The 21559-nt window shown below is 43.1% G+C and overlaps 1 protein-coding gene across 6 annotated transcripts in view; it reads left to right on the top strand.

Annotated features, from left to right (window-relative positions):
• The window catches only part of LOC143997622 (uncharacterized), a 238961-nt gene that overhangs the window by 93274 nt on the left and 124128 nt on the right, over positions 1 to 21559 (top strand). For all 6 annotated transcript variants that reach the window (XM_077493318.1, XM_077493319.1, XM_077493321.1 and 3 more), the window contains 3 exons: positions 4192 to 4342; positions 6997 to 7155; positions 13523 to 13632. In XM_077493318.1, the coding sequence (XP_077349444.1) occupies positions 4192 to 4342; positions 6997 to 7155; positions 13523 to 13632 (420 nt within the window). The remainder of the gene's footprint in view (positions 1 to 4191; positions 4343 to 6996; positions 7156 to 13522; positions 13633 to 21559) is intronic.

Here is a 21559-nt window from a genome sequence, read left to right as displayed (position 1 = left end):
GCACCTTTGGCCTTGATAACAGTTGTGGAGACTCCACACATGTTCTGCAGGGACCCAGAGCTTAAAGTGGACCTTGATGTAGCTTTCTAAGTCCACAGAAATACATTTTTTACATGCCACAATATACAGCAACGGTATCATTTTTTGGAAAAACTCCACCTATTGTCTGTCTGATGAAAGGTCCACTTGAAGCTGTAACCCCACAGAGATCAGTACAGTTCACACCTCCCATGTTTAATAGGTATATTCTGCATTCCAGTTGATCTAAAAAGTGTTGTGCCAAATCTTGTGTCTACTAGGGTGACAGGCCAGCTGGAAGTGTCAGTCTTTGGATTATTTAGTATTCGTCCAGTCAACAACAATACACTGCTGCTATTGATTAGCCAAATGTAGGTGCCTTTGGTAGTTCACCCTAGAGACAGTGACAGATCAACAGAGGGGCGGTTTTCGCCCTGGGTGCCACATATTGAAGGGGGGGGGTCAGGCTGTAGCTGCTTTTTCAATGGTTCTGCTTCCCATCTTGAGCATAGGGAGGTTTGACCTCTAGTAGTGGTCTCCGCAAACATGGTGGCAGCCTGTGGATGGGGAAATTACGCATATGGTGTCAGGAAGTGCCCGCTGGAACTCATTTTCAGCCCCATTTCCTGGTCACTGTGGTTGACGTGCGTTCCACATTGCATGAAGCTTTTCTTCATGCTTTGCACCCCAGTGAACACCCCAGAAACATTTACATCCCAATTCCACTGTCATTAAGCGCATCATACCACACCTTCTTGTCCTGCAAACAATCACCCCTGTGGTAAGTGTGTGCACAGCAGTATTTCACTTAGATTATTGCCAGATGGGAGGGGTGCGCGGAGGGGGGTGCCAGATACAGGATCCATCCCGGGTGCCAAATGCTTTTGGCACACCCCTGCCGAGAGAGGAACTCTTTCTGACGTTACAACCTACTAGAAAGGGTGTAATACATTGGGGTTGATTTACTAAAACTGGAGAGTTCAAAATCTGGTGAAGCTCTGCATAGAAACCAATCAGCTTCCAAGTTTTTTTTTTTTTTTTGTCAAAGCTCAATTGAACAAGCTGACGTTAGAAGCTGATTGGCTACCATGCACAGCTGCACCAGATTTTGCACTCTCCAATTTTAGTAAATCAAGCCTATTGCGTGTATCCATTTTAGTTGTACAGGCATACCCCACTTTTAAGTACACAATGGGGTTTATTTACTAAAGCTAGAATGTGCAAAATCAGGCTCCCTTCTGCATAGAAACCAATGAGCTTCTAACCCCAGCTTGTTCAATTAAGTTTTGATAATAAAACCTGGAAACTCATTGGTTTCTATGCAGAAGTGAGCCTGATTTTACACTTCCTAGCTTTAGTAAATAAACCCCATTGTGTACTTAAAAGTGGGGTATGCCTGTAGCAGAAGTATTGATGTAAAAATCCTACCCACTTTAAGTTTTTCGACTCTTTATCTCTTTTTGAAACATATTCTTTCCCCAATACAGTTTCAGATGCAGTGGTTTACTGACAGAAAATATATTATAAAAAGACTTCCATTGAAATATTCCAAAGATATATGGGAATTATACATTACCCTTTCATGATTTAACCACTTCAGCTACGGAAGAATTTGCCCCCTTAATGACAAGGCCATTTTTGGCAATACGGCACTGCATTGCTTTAACTGACAATTGCGCGGTTGTGCAACGCTATACCCAAACAAAATTGATGTCCATTATTTCCCCACAAATAGAGCTTTCTTTTGGTGGTAGTTGATCACCTCTGCGTTTTTTTTGTTTTGCGCTATAAACAAAAAAAGACCGACAAATTTAAAAAAGCAATATTTTTTACAGTTTGCTATAATAGTCCCCCTCAAAAAATATAAAAAAAACAAATTCCTTCTTCAGTTTAGGCCAATATTTATTCTTCTACATATTTTTGGTTCAAAAAAAATCACAATAAGTGTACATTGATTGGTTTACACAAAAGTTATAGAGTCTACAAAATAGGGGATATATTTATGGCATTTTTATTTTTTTACTTTTTTTTACTAGTAATGGCAGTGATCTGCGATTATTAGCGGGACTGCGACATTGTGGCAGACCTATCGGACACTTTTGACTCTTTTTTAGCACCATTGACATTTATACAGCCATCAGAGCTAAAAATAGCCACAGATTACTGTATAAATGTCACTGGCAGGCAAGGGGTTAACACTAGGGGAGATCAAGTGGTTAAATGTGTGTCCTAGGGAGAGTTTCTAACTGTGGAGGGATGGGACTGCATGGAGGAAGAGACCGATCGCTGTTCATACCAGTATGAACAGGAGATCTGTCTCCTTTCTCCTGACAGAATGGAGATCTGTCTGTTTACATTGACAGATCTCCGTTCTGTCTCTCTCAGGAACTATTGCGGACATTGTGGCCGCCGGACATTCGCATTGGCTCCGTCGTCACGCCACAGGCGCACACGTTCCCCCTAGTGGTCTTAAAGCGTCCGACTTACAGCTACCGCGATTTGCCCAGGGGAGCCAACTTGCCACAATATAACTAATCGCATGTATCATTAGTATACAGGATTTATATAGCGCCAACAGTTTGGTCAATGATTTAAATTATAAAGTCAGACGGTACAGTTAAACAATTCAAGACAAGAGGATTTACGAGGGCTCTGCTCATGGGAGCCTACAATCTAAAAGGGATTGGCAAGTGATACAGCTGGTAACAACTGTGGGGAGATGATTTAATGAAGAGAGTAAAAGTACATTCGTTAGGTGGAGGTAGGATAGGCTTCCACAAAGAGTTGAGCCTTCAGGCATCACACAAAGGCAGACTGAGTGGGAGATAGCCAGACAGCTTGGGTTAAAGTTTCAGAGTATGGGAGATGCTCTAGAGAAATCCTGGAGGTGAACATGGGAGGAGGTGATGAGAGAGCTGGACAACAGGAGGTCTTGGGAGGAGCAAAGTGGACCATTTGGGTGATATTTTGAGATGATATTGGCAATATACCTCAACAAAGAGTTAGGGCCGGTTCACACAGCGAGGCGATGCGAGGCGACACGGCTCGCCTCGCCTCGCTCCCGCAAGTCGCCCCCGTTCTGTACAATGGAACCTTTCTGAGAGGAGCGACTCGAGTCGCTCCGACTCAGAAAAAAGGTTCCTGTACTACTTCGGGGCGACTTCGGGGGCGACTTGCATTGACTTCTATACAGAAGTCCTCTGCAAGTCGCCGCTGAGGTCCCCGCAGGTCGCGGCGAGGCAAGTCGGAGACGCCTCGCCGCGCCTCGCTGTGTGAACCGGCCCTTATGGGTGGCTTACTGTTTTTTTGTTAGGTGAATTTTATTCATTAGGTGAACAGAAGTCAGTGAAGGGATTTGTAGAGACTCGATGCTGAGCGGTTGGAAAGGTGGCTGATTCTGGCAGAAGCATTTATGATAGACAGCAGAGGTGATAGCATATGTACAGTAGAGGAAGGCCAACGAGAAGGGAATTGCAGTAGATGAGGTTAGAGATAATGAGAGAGTGATTTAGTAGCTTGGTGGTGCAAGCAATTCATCTACCATCACTCCAATCTCTGTCCAACTGTTGTTTCTAAAATGAAGTCATGGTGACTGTTGTCAACAGGCACAAGGTGTCTTCATTCTGACTTGAACTACATGGCCCTCTCCTACCTGTAGCTCCATCCTAGAAGCTAAAGCTGGACCAAGTCTAGAGTGGCCATAGGGGTGTAACTGTAACCATTCAAAACCCAACTCCAGCTAAAGCTGGAGGGGTTAGAGCCATTGTTAGCCTTTTCATTGCCATCTAGTTTCATTAGCCAGTTTCAAAGCCTGTGTTATCTACTTGCATGCAGTAGGGATGTATATAGATCTCCTGTGTAGTCACCGTCCACTTTATATGGAATAAAGTGGTAGTACAAGGGCCTGCCTGATTGCATACAAATTGAAATTCCTAAGGTTTGACCTCATATTATATGGTTTTGGTAAATCTGAAGGAAAAACTCAGCAGAAAAACTGATAGTGTGTATGGGGCTGAATGGCTACAGCTCAGGTTGCATGGTTCCTATCTAACCCTCAGGGTCTAGACACCTTATGTGACTCCTAGTCTTCTGCCATATATTACATACCGTACACTGTTCTTCCATTGGAAGGCACAGTTTTTGATTAAAATGTTTTCTGTGTTTCACACTTAGGTAGCCAAAAGTTGGCACATTGAAGTCTGCCAGTACTTGATTGAGCACCAAGCTAAGGTCAACAAAGCAGACCACCATGGCATCACCCCTCTACACATAGCAGCTGCTGTGGATTACCCAGATATGGTCACCTTATTACTAAAGAGAGGAGGTAACATAACAGCATTGTCACTATAAAAAAGTAATATAAGATTTTGGTATGCAGGAAAAAAAAATAACATTAACTCCCAAATCTATCAATAGATATTTCTGTAAGTTTTATGTTCTACATGTTCATCTGATATTGATAGTAAAATAACTAATTTATATAAAGTAGATTACAGGTTATGTTTAAAGTACCGTATATTCAAAGCAGAACTTCAACCTGCTTTTTCCTAAATTAAAGTGTACGTTTACCCTAGAAGTAATGACATTACATTAACCAGTGATATACTACACGTACTGTACCTTACAGAACATACTGTGTCATATTATTTTTTGGCCATGCTCCGTTTTTTCTTCCTTCATTGCTTGAAAGTGCGGGCTAGTTTCAGCAACACTATACAAATCAGGATGTTGCTCTCCTCCCAACCCCCCATACTATCTACGTCCTGAAATTGACAGGATAAGGTTGAAGTCACATCAATTAAATAAAATTTATTTTGGCATAATATTTGTGTGGACATTTTTTCATCTATACACTGTAAGCCTTGGAGAAAGAAATCCTACGGGAGAGATCTCGGGCATTCAGCTCTGTGTCCATGGGGGTGATGTTATGGGTGATGGTTCACACATCCACTAGTTTCACCTCCTGGATGACTTAGGGATCTTTGCGTCTGTAGTGCAGCTGGTGGGGTGATCTCTGGAGATCTTGGGATTGAAGGGCAGCTAGTAGGGGGGATCTTTGAAGATCCATGGTGGCTTGTCATGTCTTGGAGCTCCCTTTGTGGGTCCTGTGTTCCAGGTCTCAGACCCCTTGAAACTAAAAAGAGTTTGCAGGTGCCCCAAAAAGTAGCCCCACCAACCACCTTTTAAATTCCTATTTGAATCACAGGCGTCAGAACAGGAAGTAAGGGGAAATCCATACAAAGTCATACATATTGTGACAAAGGGAGGCTCTGTCACTGGAAGAATGTAAGAAAATGTGACACAGGATTCCCATTAAGTGTTAATGTGGGGCTCTAAACTATCACTTCTCCAGATTCTGTAGTTCTGGTTTGTAACTTTCAATCCTGTGGCTGGAGTTTCCTAAGTGTCTACACTCTGTCTGAGTACACAGGTGTGAGGGGTCATTATATACTCAGGTCTGAGTATAGCTTAGAGCTCCCAGTTTGGAGACAGCTCCCAGTTTGTAGACCACTCCGAGTTTGAGAGATGGAAGGTCTCATTCACGGTCAGGGGGCCCCAGCCAGGAACCATGAAACAGAGGTCTCATTGAGGGGTCAGAATGGCCAACCAGAAGCCAAGAGACAGAGGGTCTCATTGAGTGGTCAGAGGGCCCAGCCAGAAGCCAGGAGACAGCAGGTCGGCTCCTATCGGAGGTGTCAGGAGAACCTCAATCCATAAGCCAGAGGTGGGCCATGCAACTGGGTGTTGCGACTAAAGGCTAGAGAGCCAAGTGTTCCAGGAGAGCTGGACAAACAGTCAAAAGGATTGGTAAGAGCAGCAGCAGTGCTGTCAACAAGTGAGATAGGTGGCTTGGTATTTTTGTTTTTGCACACTGTGTGGAAGAAACCCCTGCATAGGTGACTGATGTACATGTGGACTTTCCATTTATTGAAAAAAATTGGGCTGCCACGAACCCTAAAATACAGTTTTGGAATGGCGCAACTCATTGCAAATGCACCTATTGCTTGAGTTTAATCACCCTAATCTCACAATACATATATACATACATACCTAAAAACTCCACCAACTATCATTTATTAATTTCCCTTTAAGGCTTATATTTGCAGCCTTTCAGAAAATAAAGCTAATGGCAAGAATAGAGATTTAGAAATCAGAGCAACCAGCCACATAGGATGAATGCCAGGATTAAAATTAGAGCCACTTAGCAGACATACTGAGTGAGGAAAACTAGAGTGTTTTTTCAGTAAGTACACATTTTGTGCTTTTATTGTAATGTTTGAAATTAGAATAAAGTCTCATAATGTAATCTTCCTTTCCTGGTGCCATCATAGCATACATGTTGTAGTGACTCTACGACTCTATATATTTTACAACAATGACATGGGATGAGGTGGATGACATTTGCATTTTCCGAGCAAGTGTGACATGTTCACACATTGTCATAGCTATGAATAAGCGCCATGATGGGGCGTGAAACACGTTAGTTATTTGCCCTGTTTTCCCTATTTTTATGAGATCACTGTACTTGGATTTTAATTACTTGCCAATAAAGAGGCCTTTTTTGATGTGCGGCCATCCAGGAATTATTTTTCTCCTAGAACGCTGGCCTGGTATGGTATTTATTTGTATTAGAAGACACCTTAATTCAAATAGTGATATGGCTGACCTTATTTACAGATATATAGCTGAAAGACACGGTATAAATAATACAATAGTATCAAACTAAATAGACATATTGGGGGAGGTTTACTAAAACTGGAGCACATAGAATGTAGTGCACCTGTGCACAGTAACCAATCAGCTTCCAGGTTTTATTGTCAAAGCTTAACTGAACAAGCTGATTGGATAATATTCACAGCTGCACCAGATTCAGTGTGCTCCAGTTTTAGTAAATCCCCCCCCCCCATTGTTAACATCTTTCTAATCTTTATATTTTGAGTTTGGACTTTAAATGCAATCGCACTAACTCTTTAACAGCTAACGTTAATGCTGAAACGAAAGCGAAGCAGACCCCACTTCACTATGCTGCAAAGTATGATGCCGTTGGTTCCCTGGAAATACTAGTAAAGAACAACGCTGACCCTACTGCTCAGGATCACAAACAGCGCACCCCTCTTCACTTGGCTGCAGGACTTGGTAAGTGTCAGCAACTGTGACATCTGATGGAGAACATGATAGATTTACTAAATAAGAACTACACTCAAAACTGATCATTCATTTTTGAAGAACCCAAAATCTGCACTCACACCAGAGCGTCGCATTTTTGAGCATTTTTTTAAGCGTTTGTATGTGCGTTTTTGAACATTTGTGTACAGTGTTTTTAAATGTTTTGAGTTTTTTAATTAGCCAATAGAAAAAAATATCATCTGTTTCATAATTTTGTTGCTATGATTTTCAGCTTTTTCATCCGCTTTTATTTATTTATTTATTTATTTGATATTTTGTACGCGGTTAAGTGTTATGCTTTAAAGTTTAGGAGTTAATGTTTTTTTTATTATTTATTTACCTATTATTTATTTATTTCATTTGTTAGGTTCGGAGATAAGGTTAGGGGTTAATATTAGGGTTAGGGGTTAGGGTTAGTTAGTAGATATGTGCACACTTAAATATTTAGTTTCGGAATTTCGTTTTCGTCCGAAAAATACATTTATTTAGTTACTCCCGAAATTCGTTTTTATTTATTTTGTTTCGTTAAAAAATGCATTAGTCCGAAAAATCCGACATAATTAAGGTCAAATCTGTCATTGAAGGCTTATGGTGTCTGTCGAATGTTCTAAGAAGATTCGACGGAGCAGCTAAACTGTCCACTCGCGGCGACTGCTTCATCGAATCTTCATGTCGAATCTTTTCTCTGTATGTCGAATAATCTTGGACTAATAAAGTTAGGTTAGGCACATTTGACCTTTTTTGCTATTGTCTCTATAATGTTGAATCTTTTCTCTCCATGTTGAATCTTTACTCTCTATGTCAAATCTTTTCTCTCTATGTAGAATCTTTTCTCTCTATGTCGAATCTTTTCTCTCTATGTCGAATCTTTTCTCTCTATGTCGAATAATCTTGGACTAATAGAGCTACGGTTAGGCACATTCGATCACAGGTTCGATGGACACAGATTGCTATTGTCAGCGTCATGTTGAATCTTCTATCTATATCGAACTGTTGTCGCAACAAAAACGAAAATAAAGCATTTGTTTATGTCGGATCTTTCAGTTTTAGGATTCTGCACGTTTGTTATCATTTGTTAAAACGATAACGAAAATACCAGAAATTCGGACAAAAATGCATTCGGACAAAAACTAATACACATGTCTATTAGTTAGTTTTTTTACTTTATGTCGAACTTGTTAAAAAAAAAAAGAAAAACATACAAAATTAAAAGTAATCATTCAGTTGTAGACAATCACAAAACAACAAGTTACAAAAGAAGACAAAAAAAACCTATAAAAAATAATTTAGTTTGCATATCTGAAAAGTAAAGAAGAAAAATGGGAAGAAGTACAACCTTATTGAATCCCACCCCTTCTCCATAATTAATAATAAACTATTCAATGTTGCATCGTTATAAAGTCATACAATAATTAATAATTCAAATATAATATAGCAATTACCAATAATCTAAGCACACAATCATACACTTATATGCATACATACAATGCACATACACACCCAAACAAAACTAACAATAATACAAAAAAATTAAAATAAAAAATCAATAACAATATTAATAAACAAACAATAACCACACAATAATAGTTAAAACACCTTCATTCTTATATCTTGAAAAAAATTATTTCTTTATACCTCTTTCTAAACTGGTTTACGCTTAAACATTTCTTGAGCTCTACGTTGAAACTGTTCTACAGTTTTACTCCACAAATAGAAATACAGAAATTTTTCCTAGTTGTCCGCGCAGTCATAGTCTTAAAATTAAATATTCCCCTTAGATTATAACTCCCGCCCCTTGCAATAAATAGTTTTTGTATATTTCCTGATAATAAATTGCTTTTTGCTTTAACCTTCCTAGCGGTAATCCCGAGTCTGGCTCGGGTTGGGATTTTCATTACAGGAGCGGTAACCCCGAGCCAGACTCGGGATCGCACCGCTCGATGCAGGGGAGGACACAGGGAGAGTTACTCACCTTGTCCCCTGGATCCAGCGATGTCCGCCGCGCTGTGCGATCGAGCCGTCCTGCGCTCGATTCACAGTGCCGAATGCCGCCGAGCTCCGTTCCCTGCGACGTTACGACGCACGGGAGCGGAGAACGGCGGCAAATTCAAAAAAGTAAAAACACACAAAACACACACAGCACTGTAATCTTACAGATTACAGTGCTGTATTAAAAAATACACACCCCCTTTGTCCCTAGTGGTTTGTGCAATGCCCTGCATGCACTTTTATATTATAAATACTGTTTTTTACTGCTTGGAATTTGGAGATTGTCCATAGCAACCAAAACATGTCCCTTTTTCAGTTTTTTTTGGATTTGATTACATTATTGAATAATTTTTATTATTCTTTATTATATTATAAACTTTATCATACCCGGGATGTCTGCTAGACTCTGGTTTGAAGAGATTTCAGAGCGTTATTCCTAAGAATTACAGGACTACAAAATAAAAGCCAGATTTCCATGCAAAATAATTGTACCGCTTTCAGCACCTTATTCCAGACTGAATCATACCGCCAGGGAGGTTAAGTATTATTTGTGCAGTCTGTAATTGCACCATGCCCTTGAATTTTAGGAGTTTAACCTGCAAGAATAATTTATTTTTGTGATCCCTATATCCTGCCCCATAAATATTCTGTATTGCTTTCTTTTGCAGTACAGTCAATGGATATATTCTAGTTATATAATTATTGCCCCAAACCTCTGCATAATAATTGAGATATGGAAGAACTATTGAACAATGTAAAATATGGAGTGATTTATAATCCAGAACATGTAGGTTAAGGGTTAATATTAGGGTTAAGGGTTTGGGTAAGGTTTTTTTTTATCTATTTCTTTTAATACTTATTTATTTTCAAACATACAACAAAACGTGTTGAAATGCTTAAAAGCGCTCAAATCAAGTGTTTTCTATGGAATAAAAAATGCTTCAAAAACACACCAATCTGCCCGATTCAAGGTATAAAAAAAGCTCCAGAACTTTTTTGAGCTTCGCGCATTTGGCTTCAGGCGACTTGGAGTGGAGATGTGAACCATCTCCATAGAGAATAACTATTTTTTTTTCCCCTCCAGCGTTTCAGAGCCTCAAGCTTCAGCTACAAATTGGGATGTTAAATACATATTTTGTTATATAGGTGGAGTCCGGTGGGTTAATTCGGTCCCCTGTGTCTTATATGGTTTGGATACTTAAAAAATGAAATTTCAGTTTTGAGTGAATTCACCCTCTAACCCTTTTGCTGCCAGAGCTGTTTTTGCATTTTTTGCACACATGTTTAACCCCTTCAGCCCCGAAAGATTTGGCTGCTAAATGACCAGAGCATTTCTTTGTGATATGGCACTGCTTCGCTTTAACTGACAATTGTGCGGTCCTGTGGTGCTGTACCAAAACAAAATTTACGTCCTTTTTTTCCCACAAATAGAGCTTTCTTTTGGTGACATTTGATCATCTCCACAGTTTTAATTTTTTGTGCTATAAACAAAAAAAAAGCGACAATTTTGAAAAACACAATATTTTGTACTTTTTGCTATAATAAATATCTCTATTTTGTTTTTTTTAAAAAGTAATTTTTTTTCTCAGTTTAGGCTGATACGTATTCTTCTATATATTTTTGGAAATAAAAATTGCAGTAAGCGTATATCGATTGGTCTGCGCAATTGTTATAGCATCTACAAAATAGGGGATAGATTTATGGCATTTTTATAAATATAAATATATATATATATATATATATATTATACACGATTTATATAGCGCCAACAGTTTACGCAATGCTTTACAATGTATAGGGGGTCAACACAATTACAGTACAATACAAAAGGTACAGGATATATATTATACTTTTGAGACATTTTTGGAACGATTGACAATTATACCACAATCAGTGCTATAAAAAGCACTGTTTACTGTATAAATGTCACTGGCAGGGAAGGAGTTAACACTAGGAGGCGATCAAGGGATTAACTGTGTTCCCTGTGTGCATTTCTAACTGACCTAGTGAAAATGACAGATCGTTATTCCTAGCTATTAGGAACTCATGATCTGTCTGTGCACTGTATACTAGCTCATTATGAAATACTTACCTTAGGTCGAGGCATCGGCAGGTGATCTCGCCGAGGGAGCTGACATTTTCCCTCGGCGTGTCTTCTGGGTATCGTGGCTCTGGCGCTGTGAGTGGCGTCACTTCCATGCATGTGCGCGGGAGACTTCTTTCCGGCATCACCAATCCGAGTAAGGGGCTGGTCCTGGCCCCTTACCATGTGATCAGCTGTCAGCCAATGGCAGCTGATCACGTGATCAAAACAAAAGCTTGGTGATCGTTTTTTTTTTTTCTTCTCACGCTGACAGCGGAGGAGAAAAAAAAAGCCGATCGCTGGCTCATCTTAAAGGGACATCGGTCCTGAAAAGGAAGAGGCAATTATGCCTCATTTATGCCACCTATCAATGCCCACAAGTGCCACATATCAATGCCCACCAGTGATGCGAAGCAGTGCCACCTAGAAGTGCTGCCAATCAGTGTAACCGATCAGTGCCCATCACTGTCCCCCATCAGTGCCCATCAGTGCCGCCTCATCATCGTACATCAATGACGAACAAAAATTACCCGTTTTAAAATTTTATAACAAAAAAAAAATATATTATATATATATTTTTTTTTTTTTTTTTTTTCTATTCTGTCTTTTTACATTTTTAAAAAAAGAAATAAAAATCGCACAGGTGATCAAATACCACCAAAAGAAAGCTCTATTTGGGGGGAAAAAATTATAACAATGTAAATTGGGGTACAGTGTTGTATTAGTGCAATTGTCATTCAAAGTGCATCAGCGCTGAAAGCTGAAAATGGGTCTGGATAGGAGGGGGGTTTAAGTGCCCGGTAAGCAAGTGGTTGAAGTAATTTCAAAATAAAGCAGGGAGACATGGATAGATAGGGGGATTTGCTTTGAATATTTTAAATTAATGAAATATAGTTTATGATTTGTTTGCTCAGATGCAGTGTAGTTCCCCCTTAGCCCTTGTATACACGGTCGGATATTCCAACAAAAAAATGTCCGATCGAACCATGTTGTCGGATAATCTGACCGTGTGTGGACTCCATCGGACTGTTTCAGTCGGAATATCCGACGGATAAAGTTTGAGAGCTTGGCTATAAAATTTTCCGACAACATGATCCGATCATTTGTAGAGAATTCCGATCGGACAAAGTGCCACGCATGTTCAGATCAAATTCCGAGACCAAAGCTATTGGCTACTAGTCTGAACGTAGTCCCATCTTAACTACATTACGTCATCACGTTACGAACGATCGGATTTTCCAACAACATTGTCCGACCGTGTGTATGCAACACCAGTTTCGGACAAAATCCTTCGGACAAAATCCAATGGATTTTGTTGTCGGAATGTCCGACCGTGTGTACAAGGGCTTAAGGAAATGGATTGCAGAACGCACTTCATTAGCTATGTAGTGCTCGTCACTACTGTATTCATTCTAGCCGAGGGGGAGCTACCCAGCAATTCCCACCATGGAACACGTCACATGACATACACAATCTTGTCAGAAGTATTGGGACACTTGCCTTTACACGCACATGAAATTTAATGGCATCCCAGTCTTAGTCCGTAGGGTGCAATATTGAGTTGGCCCACCTTTTGCAGCTATAACAGCTTCAATTCTTTTGGGAATGCTGTCCACAAGGTTTAGGAGTATGTCTATGGGAATGTTTGACCATTCTTCCAGAAGCGCATTTGTGAGGTCAGGCACTGATGTGGATGAGAATGCCTGGTTCACAGTCTCCGCTCGAATTCATCCCAAAGGTGTTCTATCAGGTTGAGGTCAGGACTCTGTGCGGGCCAGTCAAGTTCCTCCACCCCAAACGTGCTCATCCATGTGTTTATGGACCTTGCTTTGTGGTCCAGAAGTGACCTTGCACTGGTCCAAATCATTTGGTGGAGGGAAGATTATGGTGTGGGGTTGTTTTTCAGGGGATGGGCTTGGCCCCTTAGTCCCAGTGAAGGCCTCTCTTAAGGCATCAGCATATCAGAACATTTTGGACAATTTCAGGCTCCCAACTTTGTTGTTGTCCCAATACTTTTGACAATATAGTGTACTTTGGTGGCAGTGAAAGGGTTAAAGAATAAATCCACTTTTGTTAAAAGAAAATCATATATAAAGCCATCAACAAATGGGCATTATCGACCAGAAGCTATGACATGAGTCAACAATTGTTCTTTGAAAATAAAGTATATTGGAAAAATGGCTGATTGATAAATAAGACACATAAAAGTGACTGCTCTGCCACAAGTACCGCAATCATTGTGATGTTTTGATCTATCTTTGTCAGATCGCAGTGAAGCCGCTCGCTTGTTACTAAATCTGAAATGTGACGCAAGTGTTCAGGATGACACCGGCCTGTCATGTCTGACAATGATGGTGTTAAACATGCCACCCGTGGTAAGTTGGCGGATCGATGATGTCAGATTACAGAGGTTTAAAGTCTCCCTTCACAAAGCACTTCCATTTAGCCTTTCTTTGTTCCATTCTTTTTTTTATTTTTGCTTTGTTTTCTCAAAAAATGACTTTATCTTATTGACAATGAATTGTGGGAGCATACTGTATTTACCTTGGAGCGATTTTTTTTTTTCTCATTGCTAACAGAGCAATTTAAAAAAAAATTCTATGAGCCTGTTTATTTGCAGATAGCTTTACCTAAGACCCCTTTCACACCGGGCTGCTTTGCAGGCGCTACAGCGCTAAAAATAGCGCCTGCAAAGCGCCCTGAAAGAGCCGAGGGCTCTCACACTGGAGCGGTTCACTGGCAGGATGCTAAAAAAAGTCCTGCTAGCAGCATCTTTGGAGCGGTGAAGGAGTGGTGTGTATACCGCTCATCCACCGTTCCTGCCCATTGAAATCAATGGGCAGCGCTGCCATACTGCCAGCAAAGCGCTGCTGCAGCAGCGATTTGCGGGTGGTTGTAACCCTTTCTCGGCTGGTTTTAACCCTTTCTCGGCCGCTAGCGGGGGTAAAAGCACCCCGCTAGCGGCCGAATAGCACCATAAAAATAGACGGTAAAGTGCCGCTAAAAATAGACCCACCCACCACCCCAGTGTGAAAGGGGCCTTAGGGCCAGTTCACACCATAGAAACACAGTCCGAATGCACTCCAGATGCTTTTTTGCATACGCATTTTTGATGCATCCACCCCCCCCCCCCTTTTTTTATTTCCTTAACCTTAAATAAGAACATGTGTTCCAGTGCTTTTTTGGTGCGTTTAGGTGCGTTCCAGTGAAAAATGCAGCCTGTTCTACTTTATTTTCTGGAACTGGAACGCACTGGAACTGCAAGCACTGGTGTGAACTATGCCACTGAAAATCATATAACCTACTTTCTATGCGTTTTTGATGCAGAAAAAAATGCACTGGACTGCATGTGGTGTGACCTGCCCCTTAAAGCGGACTTTCACTCCTATTGCCCTGTACTTCTGCAATTCTCACCTAGGTGAGAACGATGTATTGGTATCCCTGGGTCCCAAGCCCGACCCCCCTTCCAGATTTTGTTTGTGATCAGATGTGCCACACGACTTCAGATCCTAACAGCCCCACAGCTAGGGTTGACACCTGTCCGGAATTCACCCGGGCAGTTCAGGTTTTGAATCATGTCTCAGGGTTTCAGTTCACCTGAACACATTATTCCACCCAGACACATTATTCAGACAGGAATGTGGCTTGGACCAGGGCTTGACAGGAGGGTGAGGGGGCACTATGTGCGCCACATTACTATTCGCTTTGTAGTGTCCAAACGTGTACCAGGTCTGTTACAATCCTATAGTGTATACGGAAAAAAAAAAAAGTTACTGCAAAGTGTTCGGGTTTGGCTTGAAGAAAAAGTGGCAACCCTACCTGCAGCACATCTGTGTACACATGTGTTTCCTCTTCTATCTGCAAACACACGGGATTTCCCCGCACGTGTGCAAAGACGGGTGGCACGGAACTGACAAAACTTCCCTCTTTGCAGAAGGGAGAGGAGGAGAAGCGGGCATTCAGCGGCTGCATGGATGGATCAGTTCTCCTACATGCTGCCGTCCCTCCTATCCAGGTGTACAGGAGTGCCGCATGGGCCCCCTGGAGCCCAGTTCGTAATCGGTACTCCTGTACGTACGCCCCTGGTTATCAGTAGTTACCTATCTGAGAGACAGGAATTGGCCATTGCTGAAGAAACCCCTAGCAATTTCTGGAGGAACCCTAGTTAAAAATGGCCACTCTAATGTGACAAAACTGGTTATAGGCCTGGCCTTGTCACATGGGCGATTGAACGGAGCTCAATTTTGGGTGGACTATGCCTAAGGATCAGTTGGGAGGTATGCATAATATAAGGTGTGTAGTAACCTTATTTTATGCATACCTCCCAACTGTCCCTGATTTCGAGGGACTGTCCCTGATTTAACACACCCTTTCCCCATACTCAAAAAACGCTCACTACACCCCACCTATTTGAACAACTTAAGACCCATCTCCCTGCTCCCGTTTGCCTCTAAGCTCATCGAACGCCTTGTCCATGACCAAATGAGTTGCTTCCTCATGGACCCTCTCGACCCCCTACAGTCTGGCTTCCGCCCACAACATTCTACTGAAACTGCCCTACTTAAACTCACCAATGACCTACTAACTGCCAAAACCAATGGCCACTACTCCATACTCATACATTTAGACCTCTCTGCTGCCTTTGACACAGTTGACCACCTGCTCCTCCTCAGCAAATTACGCTCCCTTGGACTCCGCGATTCTGCTTTATCCTGGTTTTCCTCCTACCTATCTCAGCGCACTTTCAGTGTCACCTACAACTCCATCTCCTTCGCTCCCCTTCCTCTTTCTGTTGGGGTACCCCAAGGTTCTGTCCTAGGGCCCCTCCTATTCTCGCTCTATACCTCTTCCCTGGGCCAGTTGATAACCTCCCATGGTTTCCAATACCACCTCTATCCCGACGACACCCAGATCTATCTCTCCACTCCTCAACTCACCCCCTCAATCTCCTCACAGATCTCCAAATTACTGAATGACATATCAGTATGGATGTCACAACACTTCCTCAAACTCAATCTTTCTAAAACTGAGCTTGTTATATTTCCTCCTTCACGATCCCCCCCCCTCCTGTGACTTCACCATTAACATCAACAACACAACCATTGGTCCCTCCACACATGTCAGGGTCCTGGGTGTAATCCTTGACTCTGACCTTTCTTTCAGCCCCCATATCCAATCACTGGCTAAATCCTGCCGCCTTCACCTCTGCAACATCTCCAGAATTCGACCCTTCCTGACTAATGACACCACAAAGCAACTCGCTCACTCCTTGATTATTTCCCGCCTTGACTACTGCAACTCTCTCCTTAATGGCCTACCCTTAAGCAGGCTATTTCCCCTTCAGTCTATTATGAATGCTGCTGCTAGACTAATACACCTCACTAATCGTTCCGTGACTGCTGCCCCTCTCTGCCAATCCCTTCACTGGCTTCCCATACCCCACCGTGTAAAATTCAAAATGCTAACCAAAACATACAAAGCCAGCCACAACATCGCCCCCATCTACATCACCAACCTCATTTGCAGATATCGCACAAATCGTCCCCTCCGCTCCTCCCAGGACCTCCTGCTTTTTAGCTCCCTTGTTACCTCCTCTCATGCTCGCCTTCAAGACTTCTCCAGAGCCTCTCCCATCCTCTGGAACTCCCTGCCCCAGTCTGTCCGATCAGCCCTTACTCTGTCCATCTTTAGGAGTTCCCTGAAAACTCATTTATTCAGGGAAGCCTATCCCACACCCACCTAACTGTCCCTGAGCCACCCCCATCAAATCATTCTCTGCAGCTATTACCTTTTGTACCACCAACCCCTCCCTTTAGAATGTAAGCTCTAAGAGCAGGGCCCTCCTGTACCTTTTGTATTGTACTGTAATTGTGTTGCCCCCCCCCCCCATACATTGTAAAGCGCTGCGTAAACTGTTGGCGCTATATAAATTGTGTATAATATCATATAATAATAATAATTTGGAGCAATGTCCCTCTGTCCCTCATTGCTCCTCATTTGTCCCTCATTTTGGTCTGATCTATAAAGATGTATATAGATCTATAGATGTTTCCCAGTGATAAACCTTTCATCCAAATTCTGCTATTTAAAAGTTAAACTGCTGCATTTGTAAATTTTAAAAACCGAAATAAAGAAATAGTAGTGGTAAAAATAAGCCCTTGTGGGTTTAACTAATCTTTTTTCAGATTAAGTCTCTTTTAACGGGGATGTGTCCTGTGTCTACATACTTTTGCTGAGTAGGTGTCCCTCATTCCAATCCCAAAAAGTTGGGAGGTATAATTATGTGTCATCGCCATTCAATGTCTCCTGGATGTTATTTTTAACAAAACATTGTCAGGTAATTTCCCTACACTTAATAAAATCATTTCTCCCACATCCTCCAATATATTGATTAATCCAGTTATTTCTCCTTTACTTTGTAATTTGCGTGCGCTTAGTCACTTACACAAATGGCCATTCATGAAGATCTGCATTATACAGCAAACATAGATGGACGTTTTCTGCCCACACTTCCACTTCCTATGCAGTGTATAGTGAAACAACATCCTCTCCTGACTGTTTAACCTCACCTAATGAGTTCTTTACCTGCTGCCTTCTGGAAATTGTTTGCTAATTGTAGCACTACTTCATGTGTTACCATATGAACGCTGCTCTTTCCATGAACCTCAAAGCATAAAAGAGGAATTCCAGGCAGATAAATTAAGATTTCCTTTCCAATCGACCGAACCTTTGTGTTGTGGTAATGCATTACTTAGCATAATGCATGTTACATGCATTTCTGCGTGGTGGCGCCATTTATTTTAAAGGGCACCCCAAGCCTCTAAGGTAGGAGTCTCCAACCTTTTTTTAAATAAAGGGCCAGTTTACTGTCTTTCAGACTTCAGGGGGGTTGAATTGTGGCCATTGGGAATAGAGAATGCCCCAGCATCGGAGGAAGTAAACAATGCCTAAGGCTTGGTGGTCCAGTGAGAATAAAAATAATTACTTAGCACCTGTGGTCAGTGGGGAGGAGAAATCATGAACCATCATTGGTATCCCTGGGAGGAATAGTGCCCCTCAATGGTATCAGTGGGAGCAATAGTGCCCCATTATTGGTATCAGTGGGAATAAAATTACCCTGCATTGATATCTGTGGGAGAAATAGTGCCCCCTCACTGATATCCGTAGGAGGAATAGTGCCTCATTATTGGTATTAGCGGGTGGAATACTGCCTCGCCATTGGTATCAGTGGAAGGAACAGTGCCCTATCATTGGTATCAGTGGGAGGAACAGTGCTCTATCATTGGTATCAGTGGGAGGAACAGTGCCTCATCATTGGTATCAGTGGGAGGAATAGTGCCCTATTATTGGTATCAGTGGGAGGAACACTGCTAAGAGACTCCAGGGAGGACAACTGGTCGCAGCTGGGAGGGCTGGTGAGTGGAGCACAATTGGGAGGACCGAGGAGGCACGTCTGAGATACCTGGGGATTGCAGTTTGAGATGGGTGCAGAACCAAAAGAGTGGACTGTGGGAAGGGCAGTGGAAAGAGGTAATTGCAGCCAGGCTGGCTGGCAGGACCAGAAGAGAGCTAGCTGGGATTGGTAGCTGAATAGAGGACAGGTAGCACCTGAACTATTTCTACAGCACAGGAGCCTGAGTTCCCTGCCCGCAAAAGGCAGTTTACTGAGGCCTGGCTGAGTTAGTGTCAGACCTAACCATGTGGTGCTAGCTGGTCTGGAAGAGTAAGGCCGCGTACACACGCGGGGACTGTTCACCCAACTTTGTTCGTCAAACAGTTTGAGCGGACAGTCCGCTCAAAATTAGCATGGACGGACTTGGCCACACACGACGAACGAACAGTCCGCTGAAACTTGCGCGATGACGTGAACGGCACGTACGACGGGACTAGAAATACGACGTCCTATACACTGCAATGCAACCTTCGCCGTGTAAATCCTTTCTGAGCATGCGCGGAACTTAGTTTGACGAACAAGCCTACACACGGGCGGACTGTCCGCTCAAACCAAGTTTCAGCGGACAGTTTTACGGAATTTCCGAAAAACTTTGTTCGTCAGACTGTCCGCTGAAACTGTCCGCTGAAGCCCACACACGAGCGGACTGTCCGCCGAAACACTGTTCAGCGGACAAAGTTGAGCGAACAGTCCCCGCGTGTGTACGCGGCCTCACAGTCTGCAGCAAGGGAAGTTCTGGAGGAATAACAGACTGCAGTAAGCGAAGTGCTGGAGGAGTAATGGTATGCAGCAAGTGAAAAGCTGCAGGAGTGAAGTATAAGAGATCTAAAGCAAGAGTTTGTGCTGGAGAGAAGATTGGAGTGTATATACTAGAGTGTATATAGAAGTCCCGAGCAAGTTGTGCTGAATATTCCTGGGCATCTCATAATTTCCCATACCTATCCAAGTTTAATAAAAAAACAAAAACAAAGCTTATGGACTGTTGTATGTCTCTGAGTGTCTGAGAGATGGATGTCAGGCTGGGCAGGGTGACAGGTGAACCACAACATTCAGCAAACCCTAAGGGGGAATGGCTACATTTGGATGACCTGTTCAGTTAACCTGCCAGCCGTTGCCCCTAGCAGCCAAGATTGATCGAGCCGGGGAACTGTGCTTTGTTCCACCACTAGTTGAGGAAGTAAATTTGGGAAAGGACTTATGTCCTCTGCCTGCTATTCAGTGCTATAGTAACAAGTGCCGTTGCCCATAGCAACCAGCAGGAGTGACCTTCAAGTCAGTTTTATTGCTGTCTGCTCACCCAGTTGCCCCAACTGCAGCTAGGGTGGACCCATGTACTAATCCTGCAACTCAGGATCTGTTTACTATGTGGTGTAACCCTTGGCAACCACGACGGGTGACCGTGCCCATGGATTACAAATACGTCCAGCGATCTCCTATAGCTGGACATCCTAATGTGGATTACAAATATGTCCAGTGATCTACTATTGCTGGACATTCTGAACTTTTGCTTCAAATTCCTGCTTTGAAAAGTAAAGTGTGCCTGGAAATGTCTACTGTTGCCTGGGGTGATCGGGGGGAAAGCCTGCGGGTGCTTGCAGGCTGTGCTAAATGTGTTTCCTAGTGAGGCATGGGTTACAAACTTTATTGTTGCTACCGGCAAGCACTGGGGTGGTCAGTGGTCATCTGCCTTTAGTTGCTTGGGCACATTCGGTGCCAAGCGACATGCATGGACAAGTCTTGCTAGTTACAGCATTCCTGCGACCTTCAGTTTAGCCAACAAGGGGTTACAAAAGTGTCCTCAGGGAGGGTCCTGCCTATCAGTTCTTCAGACGCCAGCATGTCTGAAAGCGAGGGGAGGGGGGGGGGGGCGGTGCCACGCCCTAGCGGAGACCCAGCATTCCCTCCTAGCAGCAGACACCACGATGCAGAGGAGTAACATTGCGGAGAGTTGACGTATGCTACCTGCACTGACCTGGTTGCCTGAACTGCAAGAGCGACCACTGGTTGACACTGGTGTGCCGTTGAAGCATCGCGAGGGATTTGCCCTGGGGATGATTGAGAGGATGGAGCAGCAGTGCCCAGAGTGGTGGGTACCAACCACGGTGGTCAGTGCCTGGATCCAGTACGGTCATTATGATGAACTGCCCACCCGGCTTGCATCCAGCCAGCAGGAGCCACAATACTACCAATTGGACCTACATTCAGGACTTTGCACCTGGCAGCCGCGGACATCACGGAAGGCCAGAGCGGGCCTGGAGTCTTCCCAGAAAGGTGGGGTAGAGTCTGAGCCTGATGACTCCCCTGCAAAGAAAAGTGACACAGTAGGAGAGGAGTCTGCTATGGCTTGCGGCCTGGTCAGGGACCTGGCAACTGTTAGTACTGCTGCGCAGGAATACAAGGGAAAAAAGGAAGGGGGCGCCTCTGGGTGTAGATTTTTTTAAAAGGCAGTTTATTCACAATTCATTCTAAAAGCAGAGAGATTTTTCACTCACATTTTCTATAATAAAAGTAAGCATGTAGCATGTAAGCATGTTTGCATCTTAACTTGTTGTGTGCTGCTGTGCAGGAGCCAGATGTCCCTGAAATTACTGCTGCACCTATGCCCCTTGCTATCCCTGACTGGAAGGAGCCAGCGTTGGAGGGGATGCTGGAAGGTGAGTTGGAAGGGGAATATGGGGGCAGAGCCATAGATTGGGGATCTCTCAGACTGTTAGCGGAGAGGCTAGCAGAATGGTCATCTCCTGCTCAGAGGAGGAATGGGAGACAGGAGGTTCCCAGGTCCTGGAAGTGCCGCTTGAGGGAGGAGAGGATCCAGATTTTGCTGGGGAACCCAGAGGAACTACAGGAAC

Source organism: Lithobates pipiens, unplaced genomic scaffold (assembly GCF_037356315.1).
Source record: "Lithobates pipiens isolate NorthernLeopardFrog02 unplaced genomic scaffold, aLitPip1_a1.2 Scaffold_19, whole genome shotgun sequence".
NCBI lineage: Eukaryota > Metazoa > Chordata > Amphibia > Anura > Ranidae > Lithobates > Lithobates pipiens.
This window is presented reverse-complemented; position numbering and strand designations above follow the sequence as displayed.